The 24,014-nt window shown below is 44.3% G+C and overlaps 1 protein-coding gene and 1 long non-coding RNA gene across 3 annotated transcripts in view; both read right to left on the bottom strand.

Annotated features, from left to right (window-relative positions):
• The window catches only part of RAD23B (RAD23 homolog B, nucleotide excision repair protein), a 35,815-nt gene extending 29,261 nt beyond the window's left edge, over nucleotides 1-6,554 (bottom strand). Inside the window, exons 1-2 of one of the 2 annotated variants that reach the window (XM_039699166.1) lie at nucleotides 6,344-6,554; nucleotides 1,760-1,833 (exon numbers count right to left, since the gene is read on the bottom strand). In XM_039699166.1, coding sequence (XP_039555100.1) covers nucleotides 1,760-1,833; nucleotides 6,344-6,539 — 270 coding nt within the window. In that variant the 5' untranslated portion in view covers nucleotides 6,540-6,554. The remainder of the gene's footprint in view (nucleotides 1-1,759; nucleotides 1,834-6,343) is intronic. The other variant, XM_039699165.1, reaches the window with a different exon arrangement.
• LOC120497540 lies at nucleotides 4,744-5,729 on the bottom strand. The gene is made up of 2 exons (XR_005626532.1): nucleotides 5,298-5,729; nucleotides 4,744-4,925 (listed from the first exon to the last, which is right to left on the bottom strand). It is a non-coding gene; the product is annotated as an uncharacterized LOC120497540 (long non-coding RNA).
• Nucleotides 6,555-24,014: the final 17,460 nt, after the last annotated feature.

Genomic DNA, 24,014 nt, shown 5'->3' with positions numbered 1-24,014 from the left:
CAAAATGACCAGTGCAACAGGTTTCACTACCCCTTAATCAAATTCCATGATCAGCAACTGATTAATGACAAATATTGTGCCTACTACTGAAAACACACGGAGGATAAGAAATTACTAAGCTCCCAAGTCAATGCTTTACAGTACTTTTACTGGTAAGAATCTATTTGGTTCCTGCTACTTCTTTCTACAAATAATAAAAGCAGGTTTTTCTGGCACAAAACTCCATTTACAGTGTTCTCTTATACTGCCTTTCTAAACAGGACAGTCATATTTAGTCAGAAGGCAACAATAATGGTGGTTACATGAACAGATCACTGCCCTACTTCAGGCCTCAAAGGCATAACAGATACAGTAATTGGGAAGAACCACAGGAGAGGAAGAGCCTTGTGAATCCAGTCAGGCTTAGTAAGTGCCTGGAAAAAAAAAACAAAAAAACAACAGTTGTACTCAAATAAACAAGGCATCTAGAATTACTCCAGCATTTAAAAACAGACAGGATAGAGCATTCATAAGTTCCTTTATTTACTTGCTGTATTTACTGCCGCTGAAGTTTGAAGACAAAGAAAGAAGCAGTATTCTCTGAAGAAAAATAATCTGCAATTGTCAAGGTAAAAATCCAAATTTAACCCTGACATTTACTTTCTCTGCAATTACCTCTACCTTTCTCATTTCCTCTACAAAATTGAGCTCATCTACAGGCAAGTGAAATTTATAAGTCTAGTAATTGTTATGCACTGACCAGAGATCAAGAGAAATAATTTCTGATCTCAAAGCTGGCCTCCAGGCCTCCACACACTTCTGCCCTGCATTTCAAAATTGACATAAGCCCTACTGAAAGAGGAGACACCGGGGCCAGTTTTCTGATGCAAAAAGGTGACTAAAAGCAGCTTTGTACTAACACAGCAACACAAATGTCAACCTAAAGCGGAGCTTTCAGCTATCTGCAGCTTGAAGAAAAGCAGCAAGATGGACAGTCCTGCTTCTGAAGCCACAAAGGCTTGTTTTAGGAAGAAAGGTTACATTCTGAGTGGTGACTCTTGCATGGTCTTTTTGATCAGCAAAAAAAATCCTCCTGTAGATTTGGGCAGACGATTTTTACAGTAGGCATATTCCACACAAACTAGTTTACAAGTATAAAAGTGATACAGTTGTTTGAGTATGAACAAAACTGGCAAGCCATTTCAATCAATGATAAAAAGACAATTAAAAAACCCTTTTTCCAACAGTGCATGCTGACCAGCCATTTGGAGGGGTGCCTCTGACACAAAAACACAGGGAAAGACATGGAGAGGGAAAACCAGAGTCAGTGTGTAGACAACAGTCCGTGTGCTCACAGCCATGGCAAGCCCTTCCCTCTCCTTTTCCCGTTCCTTTGGTGCTCCCTGCAGGGCAGCATGCAGAGAACAGCCACGCTTACAGGCTCTAGGTGAGACATGCTGCACATCAACATGTCCTGTGAAATAAAGAGAAATTTTTTTCACTGACTCCACTCCACCCACAGGCACCTTGACCAAAGACACCAACCTTGGTGAGAGAAGACATTGCCAGCTGTACCCTTCAGTGCTGTAAGTTTACACCCCCTTGCCTTACACCTACAGATAACCTTCGTTGTGTTTTGGGAATTCAAATAAAATGTTTGAAAAGGTTTGTCAGTAAATACAGCCATTTACACACAAGGGCAGCAATAGGACTCCAGACAGCATCAGGATCATCTGCTCATATTAATTCTCTTTAATTAAAATGCACTCTCCTTTTTCACCAACTTCCAAGGGAACACATTCCAGCCTGTTGTTATCCATATCAAGGACAGATGCCCTCGCTTTCCAGTCATATCTGCAAAATAGACTTTATGTATATGTATAGAACCATCTTTAAGTGTGTACAATCTCTATATTTAATACAATCTCTATATTTAACTTCCCAGTGTACTGGCCACCTGGGGAAGTTTAGATTTTGAGAAGTACAGCACATAATACCGCCAAATTACTAAAAGTACAAAGCTACCTTTTCTTTGCTGACAGCTAAACTGGCTAAGAACATTCTCAACAAAGTAGTTGAAAAATTATGGGCAGAGCCACATCATTTGAAAAATGGGCAACATGTAAAAACATATTCCAATACAAATAAAATAACTGCAGTTGTATCAAGTAATTCACGCTATCTTATCCTTTCCTTTATTAATTTTTTTAACAATGCGTCATCCTGCCCAAAATTCTTTGGAAATTATATTTAAAACACTGACTAGAATTTCAGGAAAATACTCCTGAACTTGTGAAAGCCTAGCCTTCTTCAGCCAAGAATCAGAACAACCTCCTTACTTGAAAATCCTAACTCTTACCAGGAAAAAGAAAAGGACTATCCACCAAAGAAAGCCGTAGCAAAAAGCCCCTGGAGAGTTAATTAACCAAGTATAAATTGTAACAGACCAAAATTCCAAAATGCTGCAATCTGTGAAGAAAATATGACAACAATGGAAAAAAAAATGGAGCTACTCTTATTCTAGTGATCTCTGAAGTTACAATTTTGCAGAGTCATGTATCAAACCACAAGCAGCAAGTACAAGCCCTTCAAATTCACACCTCCTCTGTCTTTGCAAGCACACACAAACGAAATAATACAATCCTAAAGAGAGGCAAGAACAACAAAACAGAAGAGGAGAAAGATACCTGCAGTACAATGCAAAGAGCCAATTAAAAAAGAATACCAAGACCTGAAAAACATCTTTAGCCTAGAAGGGTACTTCTGGATTTTGAACTGAGCACTTTAACCATAAAATTATAAACCCCCAGGGAAATACAAAAACAACCCTCTTGCTCACAACTGCTGTAGGATTAATCTGCACTGAAACACATGTAGGAAGGAGGTTTTTAAGGGTATGTTCACACTCATTCACAAGTTCCAAGCCCAGGACTCAGCTTTCACCATGTCACTCAGCAGCAGCCTCCGATTCTTCCGGAACTGTTACAAAGTTAATTCTTCTGACACAGTAGCGTTAGCATCCAGAAATGTCCACGCGAAGCAAACACATGCTAAGGACACACCAGAACGCAGCAGAAGCTCCAACTTCCACAACCGAGTGTTCTGCTGACACGGTGTTAAACAAGCTGGCTTTCCCTGGGTGTTCAAGTGCTGTGGTGCAACAGCGAAATGTGAAAGCCCATATTATGTGACACAGAGACTGCAGCCAAAAAGACTGCTGACATCCTGAATATTCCTTGCACTTCTCTGCATTTTGACAATCAGGTTTTTAGGTTAACAGCGCAGGGGGGAAGCTGAAAACGAAGCAGGACAGACTTAACTTTTGCCTGGTGTTTCACTTTCAAAGTTAAGAATGTTTGTTGAAGATGTTTAAAACCCTGCTTTGTGTCTACATGGCTACCACAGAAGTGCCACATTTAGAATCTTACAGGGTCACCTCAGACAAGTGATGTGGCTACACAGGTCTGCACCAGTGTCAGACAGCGCTTACTATTTGCTCCTAACACAATGTTTAACAGATTTACTTTCTCACAGAGAGCCAACAAAAAGAAGCAGCAGCTTGTGCAGATGGATACATGCTTTCATTTACCCTGGATAAATCTAAATGCTCAAGCCCTGAGTGGCCCCCTCGGAACACCAGAATGGCCAAAATGGGTAAAATCCACCCCCGTGGGGAGTGCATCACAGAACTTAAGGAGAAACAGCCAGGTTTGCAAAATTTAAATTTGATAACAGGCCTTCCCCAATAATAGGGCCTGAGGCTAAGTATTTTCATCTTCTTTAGTCAGTCATGGTACCATGGAGTCTTCACCCAGTGCTTTGGCAAGCAAAGTAATAGCTTCAAGTAGAGTTTTCACTCACTCAAAATACTCAGTTGGCCAATGTTTTAAAACACAACCAAACCAAAACTAGTCACACTTTTGAAGGCAAGCTTAAAATTCAACTGTGTGATTTAATAGGGGGAAAAAAAGGCCAGTTGCTTGTGCAAAAAACTAATCAGCAAGGCTAATTAGTTATTGCAAAGTATGCTGCTTCAAATTATTACTGGAGGTTGGTTTAAATATTCCTATCAACAGCTCTCAGGGACAATCATTAAATCTTGCTACCTTGCACAGTAACATCAAGTCTCTCCAGATTAACTGGGTACTCAGAGTAAGGGGAGAAATTGCTGGGAACTAACACAAAAGCAATTTTACAGAACCAGAACCCAACTCTAGAGCAACAAGTTTCCTGTGCCTATCGCAACCAACATGATTTTTGGCCTTGTCACAGCACAGGGCAGAAATCCAAGTAAACAAGCCTACCTCTGAGAAACACACACATGGTCCAAAGACTAAAAGTAATGTTTCCCAAACTCCATGAAACACGTTGCAAGGTCTCAGGAAAGTAATCTAAGAAACCAAGACACTTCTGGCTAAAATTCGCGTATTCCAAAAAATCTGACTGAGAACTTCAAAGCACACACTTGTGAGGCACTTCCTCAGCATAGCACATTTCAAAGTGTTTTCTGATTTTAAGACTCTGTTTGTAACTGAAGGCTCAAAGCTGAGCTTCTCTTTACTAAGTTCTATGATTTTTAGTATTTCCAACAGTAATTTCTTAGTTATTTTCTAAAAAGTGTGCCACAGAAATTAAAACACATTTTTCACCCCTACAGCTAATCATAAGATCAAGTCTTTATCCTGCCGTTTTCAAAACACAGTTCCCCTCAAATTCTACCAGATTTCCTCTGCCTTACCACCCATTCCTGGCCAAAACCTGAATTTATGCTCATGAGGAGCATTTTTATTTTGAGCCACTGTAGCAGCTACATTTATAAACAGAGGGTGCAGTCTCATTTCCCACAATCCAGCTTGTAGTCATTGCATTCTGCTGTCTCATAAACTGGTGAGGCCTTTGACTGGCAACATTCCTTCAGTCCTCTCCTTGAATTTACTTCCCAGGACCTTAGTGAATGCAGAGAGCAAGAGAAAAAAAAACAGGAAAAAAAGAGTTTTTTCAGCAACAGCAAAGACTTATGTTTCAAATATTTGAAGGTTTCTGACCCCTGCTTCTCCTAGGCATTTGCCATGTCCCCCAGTCACAATGGTAACCCAAATGAGCTCTTAGTCCAACTTTCAACTGTCCTCCTTTGTTTTTGAGATGGAAGAGGGTAAACCAACAGACTTTATAAAAGGAGATACAATGCTCTATAGCTTCTAGAGCTTTGCTGCCCACCCGGATCTTTCAAACCAGGGCCACAAGTGTGTCTTGGCTATCAAAACAACCATCTCTGCTCAGGCCAAGTGACAAGGCAACTTCCAACCCTGCCAACTCACTTAGGGCCCTTCCTCTCATCCCAGAATACCGCATCTCCCCGAGGATTTTCCAGCAGGCTCCCGCGAGCCAGAAGAAGCTTCACCTGGAAGCAAAACACGTCTCCTCCTCGCTCACAGCACACCCAAAGAGAGGGAGGCTGCTGTGAACCTCAGCACCGAGGTCAGCAGAGCCTCTCCCGCACTCTCCTGCTAAGTGCAGGCTGATTAATCACTGCAGCTCGCCCCGCGAGGCCAAACAACAAAGCCTCCCGCACTCTGCCACCTCCACAGCGATGCACCCGGCAGCAAACACCAGCCCCTCTCCAGGCAAGCCCCACAGCTCTCCCAGCCTTCGCCTCCTGGGAATCCGTGGAGGGATGGGAAGGAACACCAGGTTTTCCTTCAGCTGGAACCCCCCAGCCCCACCCGTCCCCCGCAACATCCGAGATATCCCAGCCCTCCCACTACAAACCCCACTGACCGCCAACCCCGCTTCCGAAAGGGAAAACTTTCGCTTCCTGCAGCGCTCCTCTCCTCCCTAGGACTACGTGAGGTGTTGATTCCCCCTCCCACCTCCCGGGCTGATTCCCCTTTCCACCTCAGAGCTATTCCCCTTTCCACCTCCCGGCCTATTCCCCTCTCCACCTCAGAGCCATTCCCCCCTTCCCATCCCCCGAGCTATTCCCCCTCCCACCTCCGGGGCGTCCTCCTCAAAAACATGGGGGGGAAAAAGTCCTTCCGCCGGAGGCTCGGCCACGGCAGCCCCTTTCCTTCGGCGACGGCAAGTCCCCCTCGCCCACCGGCATCCCGAGGAAAAAGGGCTCCCCTCATCGCCGCCGCCTGAGCTCACCCCCTCCCCGCGGCCCCGAACCCCCCAAAATCATCATCCCGCACCACCCCCGCGGCCCCAGCCCCTCAGTGGATCTCCAGCCACTCCACAGGAGGTGTCCGTCCCTCCTTTCCCCGGGGGTGAGGGCACAGATCCCCGCATCCCTCTCCGCGGCCGCGTCCCGGGGATGTGGGGGGGGGTGGTGCGGGCGGGGGAAGGAGCCCGGGAATGGCCGCACCGTCTCCTCGGGGTCGATGTCGATGCGGAAGGTTTGCTGCTGCAGCGTCTTCAGCGTGATCTGCATGGCGGCGGGTAGGTGCCGCGCTCCGGCCGCCCTCGTCCCTTCCCCGGGAAGAGGTGGCGGGGAAGAGGCCGGGAAAGGGAGGAGGAGGAGGGAGGCGGCGCCGGGCTCGGCGGGAGGGGGGGACGCGCATGCGCCGCCTGAGGCGCCCCGCACCGCGCAGGCGCGGGCGCGCCTGAGGGCGGGGAGAGCGGGAGGAGGGGCGCGGGCCGAGACGCAGAAATACAAAAATGTATATTTATATATATCTATACAGAGAGAGAAGGAAGGGCGTGAATGTGGGGGGAAAACGTCTGCGAGTCCGGCCTGTGAGCGGGCAGCACGGTGTCAGCACGCCGTGGCACTGAGTGACGCGTCCAGTCGTTGCTGGAGCGCCTCCGGGGCAGTGACTCTGCAGTCTGCCCAGTCACGCTTTCTTTGGAGAAATTTTTTCCTAATATCCGGCTGAACCTCCCCTGGCCCAGCCTGAGGCCGTTCCCTCTGCTCCTGTCCCTGTTCCTGGGAGCACAGCTCGATCCCCCGGCTGTCCCCTCCTGGCAGGAGCTGTGCAGAGCCACAAGGGCCCCCCTGAGCCTCCTTTTCTCCAGGCTCAGCCCCTTCCCAGCTCCCTCAGCCTCTCCTGGGAGCTCCAGCCCCTTCCCAGCTCCGTTCCCTTCCCTGGCCAGGCTCCAGCCCCTCAATGTCCTCCTTGGAATGAGTGGCGCAGGATACAACACTTGTAAGTTGTTAGACGAGTTTATTAATACACGCTTGCGGGTTTATAGCACCTCAGTTCCGCCAGTGCTGGTTTTGTAGGATATAAAAACCACCTAGTCCCAATCCCTCTGCCGTGGACAGGGACACCTCCCACTAAACCGGGTTGCTCAAGGTTGCTTTATCCAACCTGTCCTTGGACACCACCAGGGGTTGGGGCATCCACAAGCTCCTCAGGTAACCTGTTCCAGTGTCTCACTGTCTGTAAAGAATTTCTTCCCTATGTCCAACCTAAATCGGGGATAAAGAGGGGAGATTCCCCTAAAAAGGGGAGATTCTCTAAATCTCTCCCCTTTCTGTTTGTACCTATCCCTCCTTGTCCTATCACTAGAGTTCCCAACAAAGTGTCCCTCTCTGGCTTCCCTCTAGGCTCCTTCAGATGCTGGAAACTTCTCCAGGGGTTGAACAGCCCCGACTTTCTCCACCTGTCTTCACAGGGAAGGTGCTCCTGATGAACTTGGCCTCCTCTGGGCTTGCTCCAGCAGTTCCATGTCCTGCTGGCATTGAGGACCCCAGAGCTGGGTGCAGCGCTGCAGGTGAGGAGAAGAGAGGCAGAACTGCCTCCTTTGACCTGCTGCCCGCGCTGCTTTGGATGCAGCCCAGGATTCATTTGGCTTTCTGGGCTGTGAGTGCATGCTGCTGGCTCATGGTGAGTTTAGTGGTTTTGTAGTGCAGTGTTTGAGTAGCTGATGCGTGCCTTTGATGGGTTATTAACCTGTGTTTGCCCTGGTGCTCCTTAGGTAATATAGGAGGAGAGCTGCTACGAATAAACTTTAAAGTTGAGCCAGCTGTGTTGGTAAAAGAGACCCTTTCCCCTGCACCTTGTAACCTCTCCCACCTGCAGGTGTGGGATCTCCAGGGGCATTTTCCTTGTATAAAGGCTGTCTTTCTGCAGAAGGGGATACTTATGTCAGGCTCAGCCCCTTCCCTTTGCAGCTAAACTCCAAATTTCCTACTATTGTGTAATGGCCAGAGAATTTCTAGCCTGCCACATTGTCAGCTCAGTGTTTGTAATAAGAACCATCTTCTAGCTCCTTTTTTACAGTAGTCTTGGCTTCCTCACCACTTCCTCCCAGCAGCACGGCCAGCAGACGGCATTGCCGGGCAGAGGGAAAGAGGGAGACCCCTTTCCCTGCAGGAGGGAGGGGATGGGGACGTGCTACACGTACACACAGGGCTGGAGGTGCTGCTCATGCTCTGACACACGGCTGCCAGACAGCCAGAGCTGCCTCCTGCAGCTTTCGCAACTAAAAAGAAACCGCTGACTGTTGCTAGTAGGAATCCAGCATTCTTGACAACACTGAATGACTTGCTTGCTCTGCCTGGAGAGCCATTAAAAAAAAAAAAAAAAGGATAAAAAAAGAGAGAGAGAAAAAAATATCACTTGCTATTTTTTGCTTGGGTGGTTACAACTTAAAATATGCTGCTTGTTCACTTTCACTCTTGCCTGATACCTAAGTCTATACTTTGAAGATAAAAGGAATTTTTTTTTAACTTTTCATTCAGCAGTCCAGATATGTAAGTGCTGAGCTTCATGTGCAAACTAAAGTACCTCATGCTGAGGGGTTGTGTCAGTTTCACTACTCTTTTCTTCTCAGATTTTGTTAAACTACTCATTCTGACTTCTGTGTTTGCTGGTTAGTGTGTGAAGCAGTTCTGCCCAGGGCTAAGGGTTCATTTGCACAGTGGCTGTTTAGCTGTTCTTGTAAAAGCCACAGAAAAACTGGGAATTCCCAGAATTCCAGAGGCTGTGAACAGCTAAGGATGAAGTGGTTTTTTTCTGGCCATTTATTTGAATTTTGAAATAGAATGAGGGGAAAAAAAAAGAAGCCGTGATTTTTTTTTTCCTTCTGAGTTGTTCAAGAACTTATGACAATTCACTATATGGGGAATATAATAAATAAACAGATTCCTGGTATTTCCTCTAGCTCAGTCCATTCAGCTCCATAAAATCTGGCAGGGCTTGGCTCTCCAGTTCTTTCTTGCAGCTGCAGAATTGAGGGCTGGAATTTCTTACCCAGAGCACTCTCATAATTTAGTTTTGCAGTGCTTCTCCTTGACAGCCAGTGCTTGGTGTGTTTTTGTTTTTTCATTCTGTGTCTGAAGTATTTTGGGTAATCGCCCTGTGTACTGACTGAAGCATCACAGTTAGCTAACTTCATTTACAACAGTTTATATGCTGACTCAGTCAGCATACAAACCTCTCCTATGCAAAGAGAAAAAAACTTGGATTGATTTGAGAGAGATGTGAAATGAAGCCAAAGACTTAGAAAGATGTTTTGGCGGCAAATGCGTACGACGATTACTTTTGGATTCTTGCTTCCAAGTAACTTGATTTCCCTGGTGTGCTTATTCCAGCTTTGTGCTGCTGTGGCTTTGCCCCTCTCAGCTCTTTTTGGTTGTCCGTGATTTCCCAGGAACTGCTCTCTGCCCATACCTGTTCACTCTCCTGGGTTCAAGGACCCTGATTGTTACAGAACCTGTTGTAACTGTATCAGTGTGTCACCTCAGGTTATGTGCGTGTCACCTCTCCAGCCACAAAAAAAGTCTCCGTTGCATGATACTCAGGTTTGCCTGCTTATCTTGGGAAGAGTTTCTGTGGTTTTCATGGCAAATACAGAGGCAAAGACTGGAGTCAGTGTTCTTGGTAAGTCAATTCAACCTCTGCAGTAACACGCAGTAAGTACACACACCTTCCTTGTTACCTGGGCCATCCCACTGTCTTAGATGTCTGTGTGCAATTCAGGCTGCCTTATCACTGCCATAATTTTTACAAGTCCTGCCCAGACCCTGGGACTGATGGCAGATAAAGGATATGAAGGTGGATCTCACACCAAAGAGCTGTTTGGGGAAGCAAGGGGTGAAATGGTGCTTGCAAGAAAGCAGCACATTGTGTTTCAGACCTTTTGAGGTGGGGGCAGGCTTTTCAAAAACAAGAGAGTGCTGACAGAAATGGCCTGAACAAGGCCCTGAAGGTGTAAAAAGCAACTTTTTTTTGTCCGTGTTGAGCAGGGAGGAGGCATGCAGAGGGCAGTCCTCCAGGCAGATGCCTGTCAGTCTGGAAAACAGAAGTGATGGAAGGCAGAGGAAAGCTTTTGAGCTGCTGGTGGTGGTTAGGAAGAGTTGTTACACAGGTAGCAGAGCTCCAGAAGGGCAGCACAGCCTGGAGGGGCTTGGGATCAAATGCAGCACATGCTGGTAATGGAGAGGTGAGGGAAGTTAGCACCATTATTGACAGGCAGAGACATGACCTTACCCTTAATGAAAGGCAGCATTTCACACTTATTTCACAATAAGTGAGCTATCCCTGAAAAATGCTTCAAAAGCAGTCTTTTCCCACTGGATGTGGACGTGAAATAGAAATGAATTAATGTGAGTTGTCCTAGGCTGTAGTGTTTATTTGGCATTAGGGTGAGGTTTTCCATTGAGTTGACTGGTGTCTGCTGTTCCACACTTCTCCATGCAGATCTCCCACTGGCTTTCCCTGTATCACAAATTTGTTGGGAACACCAGTGTACCTTTTGTGAAGGCTGAACCAGCTGCAGGCACATCTCTAGAGCAGGTGAACCTCTACTTAGATTCCAGTTTGCAGTAACTCAGTAATTCACCCTCAATCTTATTCCGCAGGCACTTTGTAGCTCTATCTGCCTCCTGTTGGCAGCATTGTTTCTTTTGGTACAGAAATAATTTGGGGGTTTACTTGTGCTGTGAAACTGCTACCACCCTTCCTCAATCATCCTTACTTATTGTGCAGGACTAACACCAAAGCAGGTTCACACTGTTTGTCACTGTAGTAAAGAGCAGCTGTGCAGGTTAATCAAATTATTAGACAGTGACCATGGAGGCAGTGGTTACATGCAGCAAGGTGGTTGTAACCACTTCAGCCACTACCAGCTGCAGGAAGAAGAGGATCTGGAACTTGCTTTTCTTTGGATTTATTTGCAATCTCTCATGTCTGCATGCCTGAAAAAATAAAAAAAGGCAACAAAAAGGGCTAGATCCTTCAGGCTTGGAGACATCTCTCTTTGAAACAGTGGTGCTGCTTGGATGAGGGAAATCATTGGGTGCATTTTCAGCAGCACTCAGAAGCATTTGCATTAGAGTTCCTATCAGGCCTTGGACACCATGGATGTTAGCACTGGAGTCTGCAGAGAAGAACCTCCAGTTCAATTTTATTGCACACACTGAAGGAAAGTTATTCTGAGATCAAAATGAAGCCCAGTGGTTACTGATAAAAGGGACTACAATTTCTTTTATGCAGGGTTCACAATTGAGAGCAATTTCTATTTTTTATTTTGAGAGCAATTGCTTTTCTGTTGTTAGTATTTTAGCCTGACTGACACTCAAACAGCTGCCAAGAATACTTTGAATTCACTATAAAAAAACAGCGTGGCAAGTGCATTAGGCTATCAGCTTGACAGGCTTATGTATTTATTATGATAATTATGTGGGTGTAGTAATTGTATTAGGAATATCTAGATATTTTCTATCAGTAAAATCAGTACCAAGTGTGGGGAAACCCACAAAAGATTTCTCAGCTGACTCTAATCTGCAAATTTTCCTTAAACATATAATACAAGTTCTCATTCAGCTGCAAAACTTTTTACTTTAATTTATTTCCTCTATACAGAGATTTGGGAGCAGTAGCTATAGTAGGTATATGAACTTCTTAATTTGAAATCACTATTAATTTATTTTATACCATTTATTAAGGAAGTAAGGGACAAGGGGAGATGGGGCATCTCAGTCCACGGTGTGTCTGCAAGGCATGCTGCCTTCAGGAGATATTCCTATGGCATAGTCCATAGCACTGGGCTTGCAGTTGGAATCTAACCCCTTTATGTATCAGTTTGTTTGTTTGTATTCTCCCTGGCTGTCAGGTCAGTATCATTTTGCAACTGCAGGAAATTAAGTTTGCCAAGAAAGGCCAAATAGGACTTGAAGTTGAGTACCAGGCTGCATAGTGCTTCTTGCTCCAAGCATTTCAGAGAAGAGGTCGTCTTCCAAGCTTGTAACAGCCATGGCTACTGACTCTGGAAGCTGATCCCAGCAGTGTCAGTGCCCTGAGCATGCTATTGACTGGCATTGCAATCAAACTCTTTAAATCTCTGTGTGCAGAAACAACCTAGGAGAGGGAGGTATTGAATTCTTGTATGCTTCAAGAGAGTTTATCTGGGAATGAAAAAATGTTTTTACCCATGTAAAGTTTCCTTATTTAATCACTGGTTTCTTTGGAGTGCCAGACAACTAAAAGGGAAGGGAATAAAACTGATTGGGTTTTGACAAACTCTCTGAAGAGAGTTATCTGATGTCTGTGTCTGTTAGCAGGAGGGGCTGCTGTGGCTCTAGGGGGGTTTACAGTGTTTCACAGAGCAGACTCTTTGCCAGCTATTCTAATATTTAGGCTTTGTTTGAGCTTCTGTCCTGTCTGTGTCCCTGCCTGTCCTGTAATAACAAGGACAAGCGGGAGCCGGAAGCTGTACATTGTCCTCCTGCAGAGCTGCTGTGGAAAGGCCAGACATCTGAATATTCCACAGCAAGGCCAGTAATTGCATGAGCCATTAGAATGGCAAATACTGCAGCCAGCCAGGGCAGGCCATTTCTATTGACAGTTATCACAGGGTGAGTCTTCCCAGCTTCAGGACAGGACTGAGCATTTCCAGAGTGGATTGCTGAGTGCTCTGTAAAAAGCTTCTAGGAAAATGATGTCAGGAATCATCAGAAATTAATGTGGAACATCAATTCCAAGAATAATATTTATCTGAAAAATAGTGAATCAAATCCTACAGGTCTAACTGGGCCTACTATGAGTAAATTAGATCTGTTTATTTTTGTATGAGTCATTAATCATATTGCAGTCATCACTGTGGTTATCTGAAAGTATTTTAATTTAATCAAAATGCAGTTAAAACTCATATAAACAAATTTGGCCTAAGCTGAACAGCCACACACACAGACCAGTCCTTTCCAGTGTGGTGTGAGGAACTAAACACTAAAACAGATCTTCCTACAGAGACCTGACTATGGATTTTTACATTATTTGATTTTGATCATGCACTTTCCAACACGTTGCTTTCTGTACTGACTGCCAGATAAAAGAGAACAATACACTGTGCTCTGAAGCTTTTGTCACAGTGTTTGTAGCTTGTACAGGCCATCTGCTGTGGAGTAATGTTGCTGCTACACTACATTGCTTTTCTAGCATATGTGTAACCTGACAGCTGGGGAGTGTGAGCCCTCTGGATTCAACTTGGAATTCACTTGGATGTGTAGTTATTCTATCTACATAAAGTCTTGTGTAAAGCAATACCAACTCCTAGGTCACAGACCACAAAATCATAGTCGTTGGCACAGATATGGATAGCTTGTACCCCAAACTTTTACTTGGAGGAGAAGAATGGATTCCAGAATGAATTCAGATCCTGGTGCTCAAAGCTTTGTCCAGACAGACTTTGAAAACCTCCAAAAATCCCACAGCCTCCTCTGGCTCCTGCTATAGTGCATAATTATTCTCATTTTTTCCCCTTCTAACCATATGCTGAACTTCTCTAGGTTCTTCTGGTGTCACTGTCCTTTCCCCTCCTGCCAGGGAGTGTTCTTCATTGGGAAGACCCTGGCCCCATCCACTTGAACTCATCCTCACAGGCACAAGGGTGTGCTGTGGAACTGCCCCAAACCATTCTCTGTTCCATGTTGAACCAGCCCCAGCCCCTCAGAACCTCCTCTCAGGGTCATTATTTCAGTCCCACAGCTCCAGTGGCCTGCCCTGAGCCCTTCTGGTTTGTCAGTTCTGCCTGGGACCCCAAACAGGACACAGAGCCCCAGTGAAGCCTGGTGGGTGCTGAGCAGAGGGGATCACCCTGGCCCACCTCCCTGCACCCTGGATAGGAGAGAAAATACATGCAAGTCTGTGGGGCCCAATGAAATAGGTCCCAGAGTCCTGAGGGAATTGGCTGATGTTGCCAAGCTACTCTCCATCATAGCTGAAAAGTCATGGCAGTCAAGAGAATTCCCTAGTGCCTGGAAAAAAGGAAACATCACTCCTGTTTTTAAAACTGGGAGAAAGGAAGACCAGAGCTACCAACCAGTGAGCTTCACCTCTGTACCTGGGAAAATCATGGACCAGATCCTTTTGAAGCAATGTTAGGGCACATGGAAGACAAGGAGGTGTTCTAGGGTATCCAGCATGGCTTCACTAAGGGAAAACTGTCCCTGCCCATCTGGTGGCTCTCTGTGATGGAGTGACTGAATGGTCAGCAAGGGAAGACTGACCAATGTCATCCACCTGGATTTCTGTGGGGCTTTTGGAGTGAACTGGGTTTGAAGGGTGTAGGATTGAGTGGAGGGGGAGTTGGCTGGATGGACACAGCCCGTGGTCAGTGGTCAATGGTTCCATGTCCAGCTGGAGGCTGGTGATGAGTGGTCTCCCTCAGGGCTTTGTTCTGGGATTGAGGATCTTCAATACCTTCCTAAGTGACCCAGACAGGGAGAGCAGTTCCTTAATAGGCTTGCAGCTGACACCAAGCTGCAGGTACAGTGACACACCCGAAGGATGGGGCCATCCAGGGGCACCTGGACAAGCTCAAGAATGGGGCCCAAAAAACCCAATAAGGTTCAGCAAGTCCAAGTGCCAGGTGCTGCACCTGGGGCAGTCCCAAACATGAGCACAGACTGGCAGAAGGATTCACTGGGAGAAGGACTTTGGAGTTCTGGTGGAATATAAAGGTGGACATGAGCCAGTGGTGTGGGCTGGCTGCCTAGAAGGCTGCACCAAAAGCAATGGGGGCAACATGTCAAGGGAAGTGATTTTTCCCCTCTACCCTGCCCTTGTGAGACTCCACCTGGAGAGCTGCGTCCAGCCCTGGATATCCCAGCACAAGAAAGATGTGGACCTCTTAGAGCTGGCCCAGAGGAGGCCACAAAGATGCTCAGAAGGCTGGAGCACCTGTGCTAAGGAGAGACAGGCTGAGAGAGTTGAGGTTGTTCAGCCTGGAGAAGTGAAGGGAAACCTTAGAGCACTTTCCAGTACTAAAGGGGCTACAAGAGACCTGGAGAGAGATTTTTTTTTACAGCAGCATGTAGTGATAAAACAAGGGGAAATAGCTTTTAGCTGAAAGAGGGCAGATATTTGGAGGAAAATCTTAATTCAGGTGGTAGTGAGGCCCTGACACAGAGAAGCTGTGAGTGCTCTGTATGGAAGTGTTCAAGGCCAGGCTACATGGGGCCCAGAGCTACTTGATCCCTGCTCTTGGGGATGGAGGGGAGGGATGGAACTAGGTTATCCAACCCAAACCTTTCCAAGATTCTGTGAAAATCACCTTGTGGGAGGAATGAGGAGAGCCCAGAGGTCTGGCCAGAAGTGCTGAGATGTGGGAAAAGCCTGTGGAACTTTGCACTGCAACCTCCCAGGGAGACACAAGGTACTACCTAATGAACCTTCTTCCCTCACGTGCCTGGAGTTCACTGCCCCAGACAGAGTGACCTGATGGAGCCCTGGGAATCATAGGATCATTAGGTGCCTTCTAGGTGCACATAGAATCATCAGGGACCTCTCACAGGCTCAAAAATGGCCTGAGAGTGGCCTCACATTGTCATCAGCCACCTCACATCGTCATCAGCCACCTCACTCAAAACCCTCTGGACAAATCCCAACCAGGTCAATGGAATTGTATAAGACAAGATTTTCTAGGAGACCCCTGAGCTGAATGTCCTCTACTCCTGGAATTCCTCTGCTTCTTCATCCCTGCCTTTGGCCCAAAACACCTGGGAACAGTGTCAGTGGAAACTGAGAGGAAGAAGGCACCAAGTACCTCATTTTTGCCTGCATTTGCTGCCAGTGTACCGCTCAACCCATTTGTCATAATTTCTTTACCTGAGTTACTTCTTACCTAGAAGCAGAAGCACTTCTTGAACCCTGGCTTAGCTTTGGTTCTTCTGATCACACTTCTGCACACCCCAGCAGAAATAATAACCTAATCTCTGTCATAACCTCTCCTAATTCCTACTGTGCTTATATTTTTTTTCTTTTTTTGCATTGCTCTGTCATGAATTCTCTTTTTAGCCAAGCCAGCCTCCTAAAATATCTGTTGTGTTTCATCCTTGAGCATCAGCAAGGACTTTTTTTTTTTTGAGTTCCTTTGCCCTTCAAACCCCACAAGAGCTGGCTTCCATAAGAGCTGCCTCACACCTACCCCTTCCTGAGTAATCCACAGCTTTCTGTAGTGAAGTTCAGGGCTATTGGCCTTCCTTCTCCCCACCCTGGCTCAGGATCTTGAACTCTCCTGGGTCTGGATCATTACAGTTATGCCCTGACCAGTTCTTCCTTATTTTTAAGTAACACATCCAGATCAGCTTAATCCCAGTTGGTACAGCTAACATCTGTGTTATCCCTGACATCCTCTAGAAATCTCCCTAATGGCCTTTCCCTTGCTGCGGGTTCCAGGGATAATGAATCCCTCCAGGAGAACCAATTCTAGGGACAAGAAACTCAACCATGGCAGGAGCACTGTGGTTCTGTCTCCCACATTGTGCTCTATCTCAAATGTAGAATGCAGGAATATGAGACAGGGCCAGCATATCAAATATGAGTCCCTGTTTCCTAGAAATATCTTAAAGCATAATTAAATCAGGGATTTTGTTGTAGGTTTTGTGTTGTTGTTTTGTTCAGGGTATTTTACTGCATATGATCTCTCCTAATTAATTATGATGAGTCAGAACTGCTTCTCCTGTAACTGAATGTTTTCCTATCTCCTGTATAATGTGTTTGTGATCAGTTTAAACCTCTTTAGTCTTGGGCCAGCACGACCACTTAGGTTTTCAGCATTCATTTGTATTCAGGTACAGTAATTGCACTACTCTCTGCATTTTGTGAGACTAAATATGACAAACTTCTATAGTTGTGCCTTCTTTCTCATGAATATTTTAGTTGTCATTCTCTGCAATTGTTCTGAATTGATTCAATCTTTCTTGAACTTGAGCTGGAGCCTATGCAGCATCTCACTGATGTGGTTTGTGCTTCTGGATCTTGCTTTGCACCTGCCCTGTGGAACTGCTTGAGTTTCTCACAGCTCTGTCTTCTTGGTGACATGTTGATACTTTTAGGACACAGTTACACATACATTCCTGTCTCTTTCAGCAGTTTTCAACCACTGATCTCACGGAAATTCTTACTATTGTTGCCAAACAAGGGTCTGGAGTCTATGCTGCTTACATTTATACACTTTCTTCCAGTTTTCAGACGCACATCTTTTTCCATATGGACAGTGTGTGTAAACTTTGAGCCAATACACCTAAGTTTCTGCAAGGTGTTTCCACATTTTGCAACACTGTCATTAAAGGAAACTACAGTGAGTCAGTCCCCAGAGAATTTCTCAAAGATCTTACTCCTGAAATAAGGTCCTCTCTCTGCACCTGCTGTTCCTACTCTTCCTGGAGTCAGCTCCTTACCTGCTGTACCTTGATGGCACTGATCACCATTCATGCCAGTAATGCTAATTATTTCTCAGACGACCTTGAGTTATGTGGATAATGTTTTGTCTGTGCAAAGGGCATCAGCAGAATGCCCAGTATTTTTTGATGGCTCTTGGTACTGAAGACTATTTTTATGTTTTACATTGCTTCAGATGACGTGGGCTGAATGATGCTGTTGTGCCTAGACACTCCTAACACCCAAGTGGATACACACACACACATATCCCTGTTCTTTACTTCCCTTTTATGTTGTCAGTGTCATTTTTTAGGAAGGCATCCACAGATATTTGCACACAACTGCCACAGCAAGTGCTTGAATGCTAATGGGGCAGCAGGCTCACAGGGAAGCACTGCCTTGCTTCATTAGGTGGCTGAGAAGCGTGCTGGGTGCTATCTTTAAGAGAGATCTGCACAGATTCTTAGTTGGCTGCAGTACACATTCCAGTTGAGCACTACTTACCAGCCAAATTTCAAGGTTCAGCAAACAATTGAGCTAGGGCAGACGGAATAATTACAGAGTTGTGAAAGGCTGAAATGTAAAACAGATGAACAGATTGTTCCGTCTACCTGTCAACCTTGGCGGGGGAAAAAAGTTCAGCTTCTAGGTAGCAGCAGTCTCTTAGCTCAGAGGGGCCTTCCCTCTCTGCCAAAGCCCAGAATCATGCTTTAGGCTGCATTGCACACAGCAGTGTCACATCTTTAGTTAGTTTATTTTGTGTTCTGACACCCAGCTTATCACCAGCACTCATGTGCCCAGGCTGCACACACCAGATCCCTGCAAAATACCAGTCCAAGGGTGCTGTTCCCGAGCAGAGTCTCTCAAGTCTTCCTGGACATTTCATATTTAGTGTTGGATCTCTACTGAACCTCTCAAGTAAACCCTTTTCTAGTGTTAACTGAGCCACCTTTAACTGATATGCCCTTCTCCATTGCAGCTCTTCTGTCTCTGCACTGTAGTGGGGGATTGCAGTACACAAGAGGGTACCAGATTTGGCTCCAGTTTCCCATGGTTACCAGTGAAATCAAATATGAATAAAACAGAGGGCCGATTTCCTTGGGATTTAGTAGCATTTTTTTTCCTCTTTACTCCCAACATGCTAAAATCTTTTCTTCTTTTCTTTTTCTGCAGTTTCCAACTGCAAGTTTAAGAAGTGGTTCAGAGGAGTGGGTAGGGTGCCTGACTGGGAGTAAAGAGCCCTGCCTGCTAATCCTGCCCGAAGTAAATGATCAGCTAATGGTTTTTATTTTAGCTGTATGTGGCTCAATCCTCTCTCATCAGGCAGACTCTGCAAAGTGCAATGACTTGAAAATTAGTTTCACAATATTTTTTTTTAAATTAAAATGAAAGAGGAAATTAAATTACTGCCAGTGAGAACGAGAAGTAACAGTCATTCACTAATTGTGTGTCAGAAAACAGGTTCAGTGAAGGGGAAAATCAAACTTGATCGGTATTGCTGGGTTTGTCTTCATACTTTCTTGGCTAAATGGTGTTTTCTGAGATCAAGGAGAGAACCAAACAACAGCAATTCTGTTTCAGGATTTATGCAGAGTTCGCTTGCATGTCAGGTTACAAATATTGGTAGTTACAGTGGCACTTAATTTCTGCTGCAATTGTCACATACAAATAAGATTACTGGAAGTGCAAGAGGCCTGAAAAGGATAATTTGCTTGAGGTAAGAACTTTAAAAGAACTAAGCATAAAGTCATTCAAGTTGGGTATAAAGGGCAAACTTCAGATCAGGCAAAGCAGGCAGACTTTAACCAAGCTTCAGTGAAACCCAGTGGAGAGGTCATGTTGTCCAAGTTAACTGGCACTGAGGAGAGAAATTAAACTTAGAGTTATCAGGATTATAAATTTATCTGTTATAAATTTTTCTTTCTCCTGAGCATTGCTGTTGCATGGCTGCTGTAAGAAAAAAGACTGAAAGGACCCTGCCTCCATAGAAGTGCACACTTTAAAAAGGAGCAGAAGAGAAGTAATGGGGAAAACAGAAAGAACCTGGCAGTGGAGCAACAATAGTATATATTCAATAGCACTTCACATTGAGGGGCAAAAGACCCAAATAACCACAACCCTGAGCAGTGTGCTGCTTCTTATAAGGGATGGGGCTTTCATGTTTCCAGCTGAAGCACAAGAGACAGGCAGCTCATGTGAATTACATGCTTATCCATGTACAAATGCCACCCAGTGCACTCAGGGTGGATTAAACCTCTTCTACCTGCTGAGAACAGGACAGAGGACCTGGCAACCCAAGTGATATTAGCCCCAGCTCTTCAGCACAGCAGCCATGCATGATTGCTGCAGCTGGTTGCCATGGTTCAGGCTGTTCTGGGATCTCATCAGAGACTTCCAGCTTTGCAGAAGACACTCACAGTGTCTTGCTGGAAGAAAAAAGACAGGGCAAAGGACCCTCCAAAAGAGCAGAAAGCTCCACAGCCAAGACTGCAGTGGAGATTGTTTGGCTTAGCATGAAGAGTCAAGGAATACAATTGTAAAAGCTCACCCCTGTAGTAAAAATTTAATTGTAATATGATAGGTGCTGTTTTTTCCAATATGCACACATTGACTGTATTGGGTTGGGAAAAATAGTTAGCTCATGCCTCAACATGCACTTCTCAAGTGTCTGATTGCTGCTTCAGGTAGGAGGTTCCCAAATCTTCCTGCTCACTTGCTGCACTGCCTCATTTTTCTCTGCCAAGTGGCATTGCCATTTGCTCTCTGAATTGGTAGTGTCACAGAAACCTTACTGCTTGGTGAATGTCACAGAATTTGTCAGTGTAGCAGTCCAAACTTGCACAGCTGAAATCTGGAGTTGTGTAAAATAGACTAGAAATCTCACTTTTGTGGGCCTTCAAAGGAGATAAAGTCCTTTGGAATCTTTTATCCCTGGAGTTTTATTTGTCAGTCTCCTGCCATTTACAACCAAGATGTAAATCTTAGACCATCTGTACTTGCAGTTTTGTTGTAGCTTCTTCTCATGTCTCTTATCTTTGAAGTGTAGGTCTTGTTTACAGATAAGACTCCTGTCCTAACTTTAGGACCCAAGCAGACAGGTTACTGTCTTGAAAGGAATTTTGCTGGAGAAACTTTTTGAAAATATGTGAAGTTGGTGCCCGCTTCCCTCTTTCTTGAAATAGTTATTCCCTCTTTGCATGGAATTGAGGTGTCAGTTTACTGTTTTATATATTTCTTTTATCCCTACTTTTTTTTTTTTTAATTTTTTTTCATTCCCTGGAGAGCTGCTCAGTCCCAAGAACCTTTTGGGTTTTTTTTTTCCCCACAATTCTGCCGTCACTTTGTTAGGAATAGGCAGTTGTGAGGCCAGCCCGTGGTCAGTTTTCCTTGTGGGAATGGAAAAGTGCTGTGTGGATGTCGGGATCACTGCACTCTTTTTACCCGGACAGCAGATGGCATCGAAGCTCCAGAAACGTCACCACTCTCTCGGACCCTGACCAGGTTCTTTTTGGCTTGGACATCTTGGTGCAAACATTATTATTTTAATAGGCTTCCATTTTGCTGCTGTTAACTTAAAAGAACCTTTTGATAGTAGTGTGTGTACCCGTTTTTAAAATTTGGTGATCTTTCTCCTGAAGCTTAATTTACCTTTCTCTTTCAGGGTACTTGGAGGAAATTTAAGAATTTCTCTTATAATGCTTTTAAGTGAGGATTCATTTTATATCTCATTTTAAGTCTGATGTCTCAGGTTCATTTTTTAGAATAGTATTTGTTCTCCAGAAGTTTGGTTACTATGAATGCTGACTTGGGTAAAAGAACAGATGTTAATCAAATGTGTTAAAGTAATATTATTTCTAAATTGTATTGCTTCCTGATGTTAAACTTCACAGTTTATATATGGCATTCAATAACTTATGAATACTCAGTGCAAAATGGCTGCTTACATGTCTTAAAAAAATAATACAAAAAGCCCATTGTGAATATATAAGATCTAATGAATTCAGTTGCAAAGTTGACTCTGATTTCTATACTTTGTTACAAGAAAAGAATTTGTAATTATCTCTTCAGTTCTTATGAAAAGTGAAGTATAACCCATTTGCTCTTTCATTTCCAAGGTGGCAAAAGACAGCTGACTATCTGTGTCTGATCCCACACTAGTCTTCATGGAAAGTGTCTTGTGCCAGTTTCTTTCTGAGGAAACACCTTTTTTAGGTGCAAACAGAACAAGAAAAAATATTCAATTTTTTGTAGGGTTTTTTCCTGTTGTTCTTCTTTTTAACAAACCACTTTAAAACTGCCAACAGCACAAATATTAAATTACACATGATGGGAGAGTCCAAATAATTCTCTTAGTTCATGTATGGTAGAAATCCAGAAAATAGTCCTTTAGGGGGAAAAAAGTGTTGAGCCAACAGCACGAATATTAAATTACACATGATGGGAGAGTCCAAATAATTCTCTTAGTTCAACAGAACTTATGTATGGTAGAAATCCAGAAAATAGTCCTTTAGGGGGAAAAAAGTGTTGAGCCATTTGTCTGACTAAAGTATTTATAGATTAAATAACTGTAGCTCATCCCTCATAATTTGTGGTACTCAAATAACTTTCTGTGTCCCCCTGATATGAACAATAACATAGATAAGAAAAGTTTAAAAAGTGAAGTCCATTTGGCCTTAAGTAAGACAGGAAGCTAACCTTTTCTGACAATAGGATTTTTTCTGACTTTCAGAACCATGGATTGTTCAAGATGTATGGAGACATTGGACAAGTAATTTTTGCCTGTTCCCAGTTTATCCATTGTAAATTCAGTTACTGGTGTTGGGAAAACAGCAACATCTGGATCAACAACTTTTTATGTCCCTCAGTGGTATGGATTTTGTGATAAAGGTATTTGTTAAGGATTTCTTGAAGTGTTACTTAGGTTTTGGGTAGTAGATTTTTTAGATTATGCAGGACATTCAAGTGTCTTATGGATTATTTTCCATATAATTAAAAATTACAGCTCATATTAATTCTAATTCTACTATTATTGACTCTACTCTTAAAAACTATGCTAATTCTCTATCCCTAATTCTGTTTCACTGAGGTTATCCATGCTAGTTAATGATAGTTTTTTTCAGATGTGTAATATGACATAACTTATCACATTCTTAGTAAATAAATAATATGTTGGTTGTTAATAAGATTAATTTAATGCATATCTGCATGGTTGCATACTTGCATAACATTCCCAAGAAGACAAATAATACTCCTTCTTGAATGATGCTTCAAAATATTTAATTTTATTTATTTAATCACTTAACAGACATAATAATTTAATTACGACTACACCATTGCAGTAAACAAAAGAAACAACTGTAGAAAACATAATGTGAAATGATGCTTGTTAAATATTGAATAAGTACTGAGGACTGCCAGGTTAAGTGATCATGTGGCTGACTCAGTATTCTGCTACCAGAAGCCAAAGTTTGTTCTCAGAACAAAATGCAGGTGTGAAAAAGAAGGAATGGCAGGTGGGGGGAATCTGTCTGTGCCAGTTTTTGTTTCAGGCTGCTGGGCAAAGTCTCACTGCTTGGATTCACTGCCAGTGGCCAGTGATCCGTGTGAGACCTTGGGGCTCCAAGTGCTGTGTGACCCTGGCTGGGCAGCTCCCGAGCTCACCACTCACTGCTTTTCCAGGACACAGGTTCCACCAGCTGACAATGGCCAGACAGCTCCATCCTGTTGGAACCCAGGGCACAGGGAATGTTTCTCTGCCTGTCCTGAGAAGTCCTGATCCCCAGGAGAACACTGCTTTTAACCTTTGTCCATGGAGAAAGCTTCCAAGACTTTGGGATGAATCAGGATATACCAGTGTGTGAAATAGACAGTAGTATAGTTTATCACAGAGTGAAAAACTTAGGGTTTTGGGGTTTTAGTATGGAGGTAGATAGAAGACAAGATGGAGGAATTTGGGTGTTATCTGATCTCCTTCTTGTTCTTCATCTACTCCATTTTCTGCAGTGTTAGTAGCACAGAGTGATTGGTTAGAAAGAGCCGCAATGCAAATGTTGCATGAACAGACAAATAATCAGGTATTAGTAGAAAAGTAGAAATAAAATTCCTTCTCTATACCCGAAATTCCAACACCATCTGAACCCCCAGTGCTGCTGCAGTACAACTGACAAAGAGTTGTCTATTGTTCCAGCAGAATTCCTGCTCAGATGAACCTCCACAGTTGGATTTTTTAGGAAGTTGAAGGTGGTAATACCCAGATTGCCAGTTCTGCTGGCAGGGGAAAAAAATGGGTTTGTGAGCACATTTTGTCTGCAGGCTCTTTCTCTGCCATCATCAAAGTCAGTGGAACAGTAGGGAGGGTCAAACAGAGGTGAGGATCACTTGAACTGGTGTCCTCAGCTTCTTTCTTTGTCGTGGAGGCAGTGAGCAGGA

Source organism: Passer montanus, unplaced genomic scaffold, assembly GCF_014805655.1.
Source record: "Passer montanus isolate IOZ18808 unplaced genomic scaffold, ASM1480565v1 scaffold130, whole genome shotgun sequence".
Taxonomy (NCBI): Eukaryota; Metazoa; Chordata; class Aves; order Passeriformes; family Passeridae; genus Passer; species Passer montanus.
The sequence above is the reverse complement of the archived record's forward strand: the minus strand, read 5'-3'. Positions and strand labels throughout refer to the sequence as shown.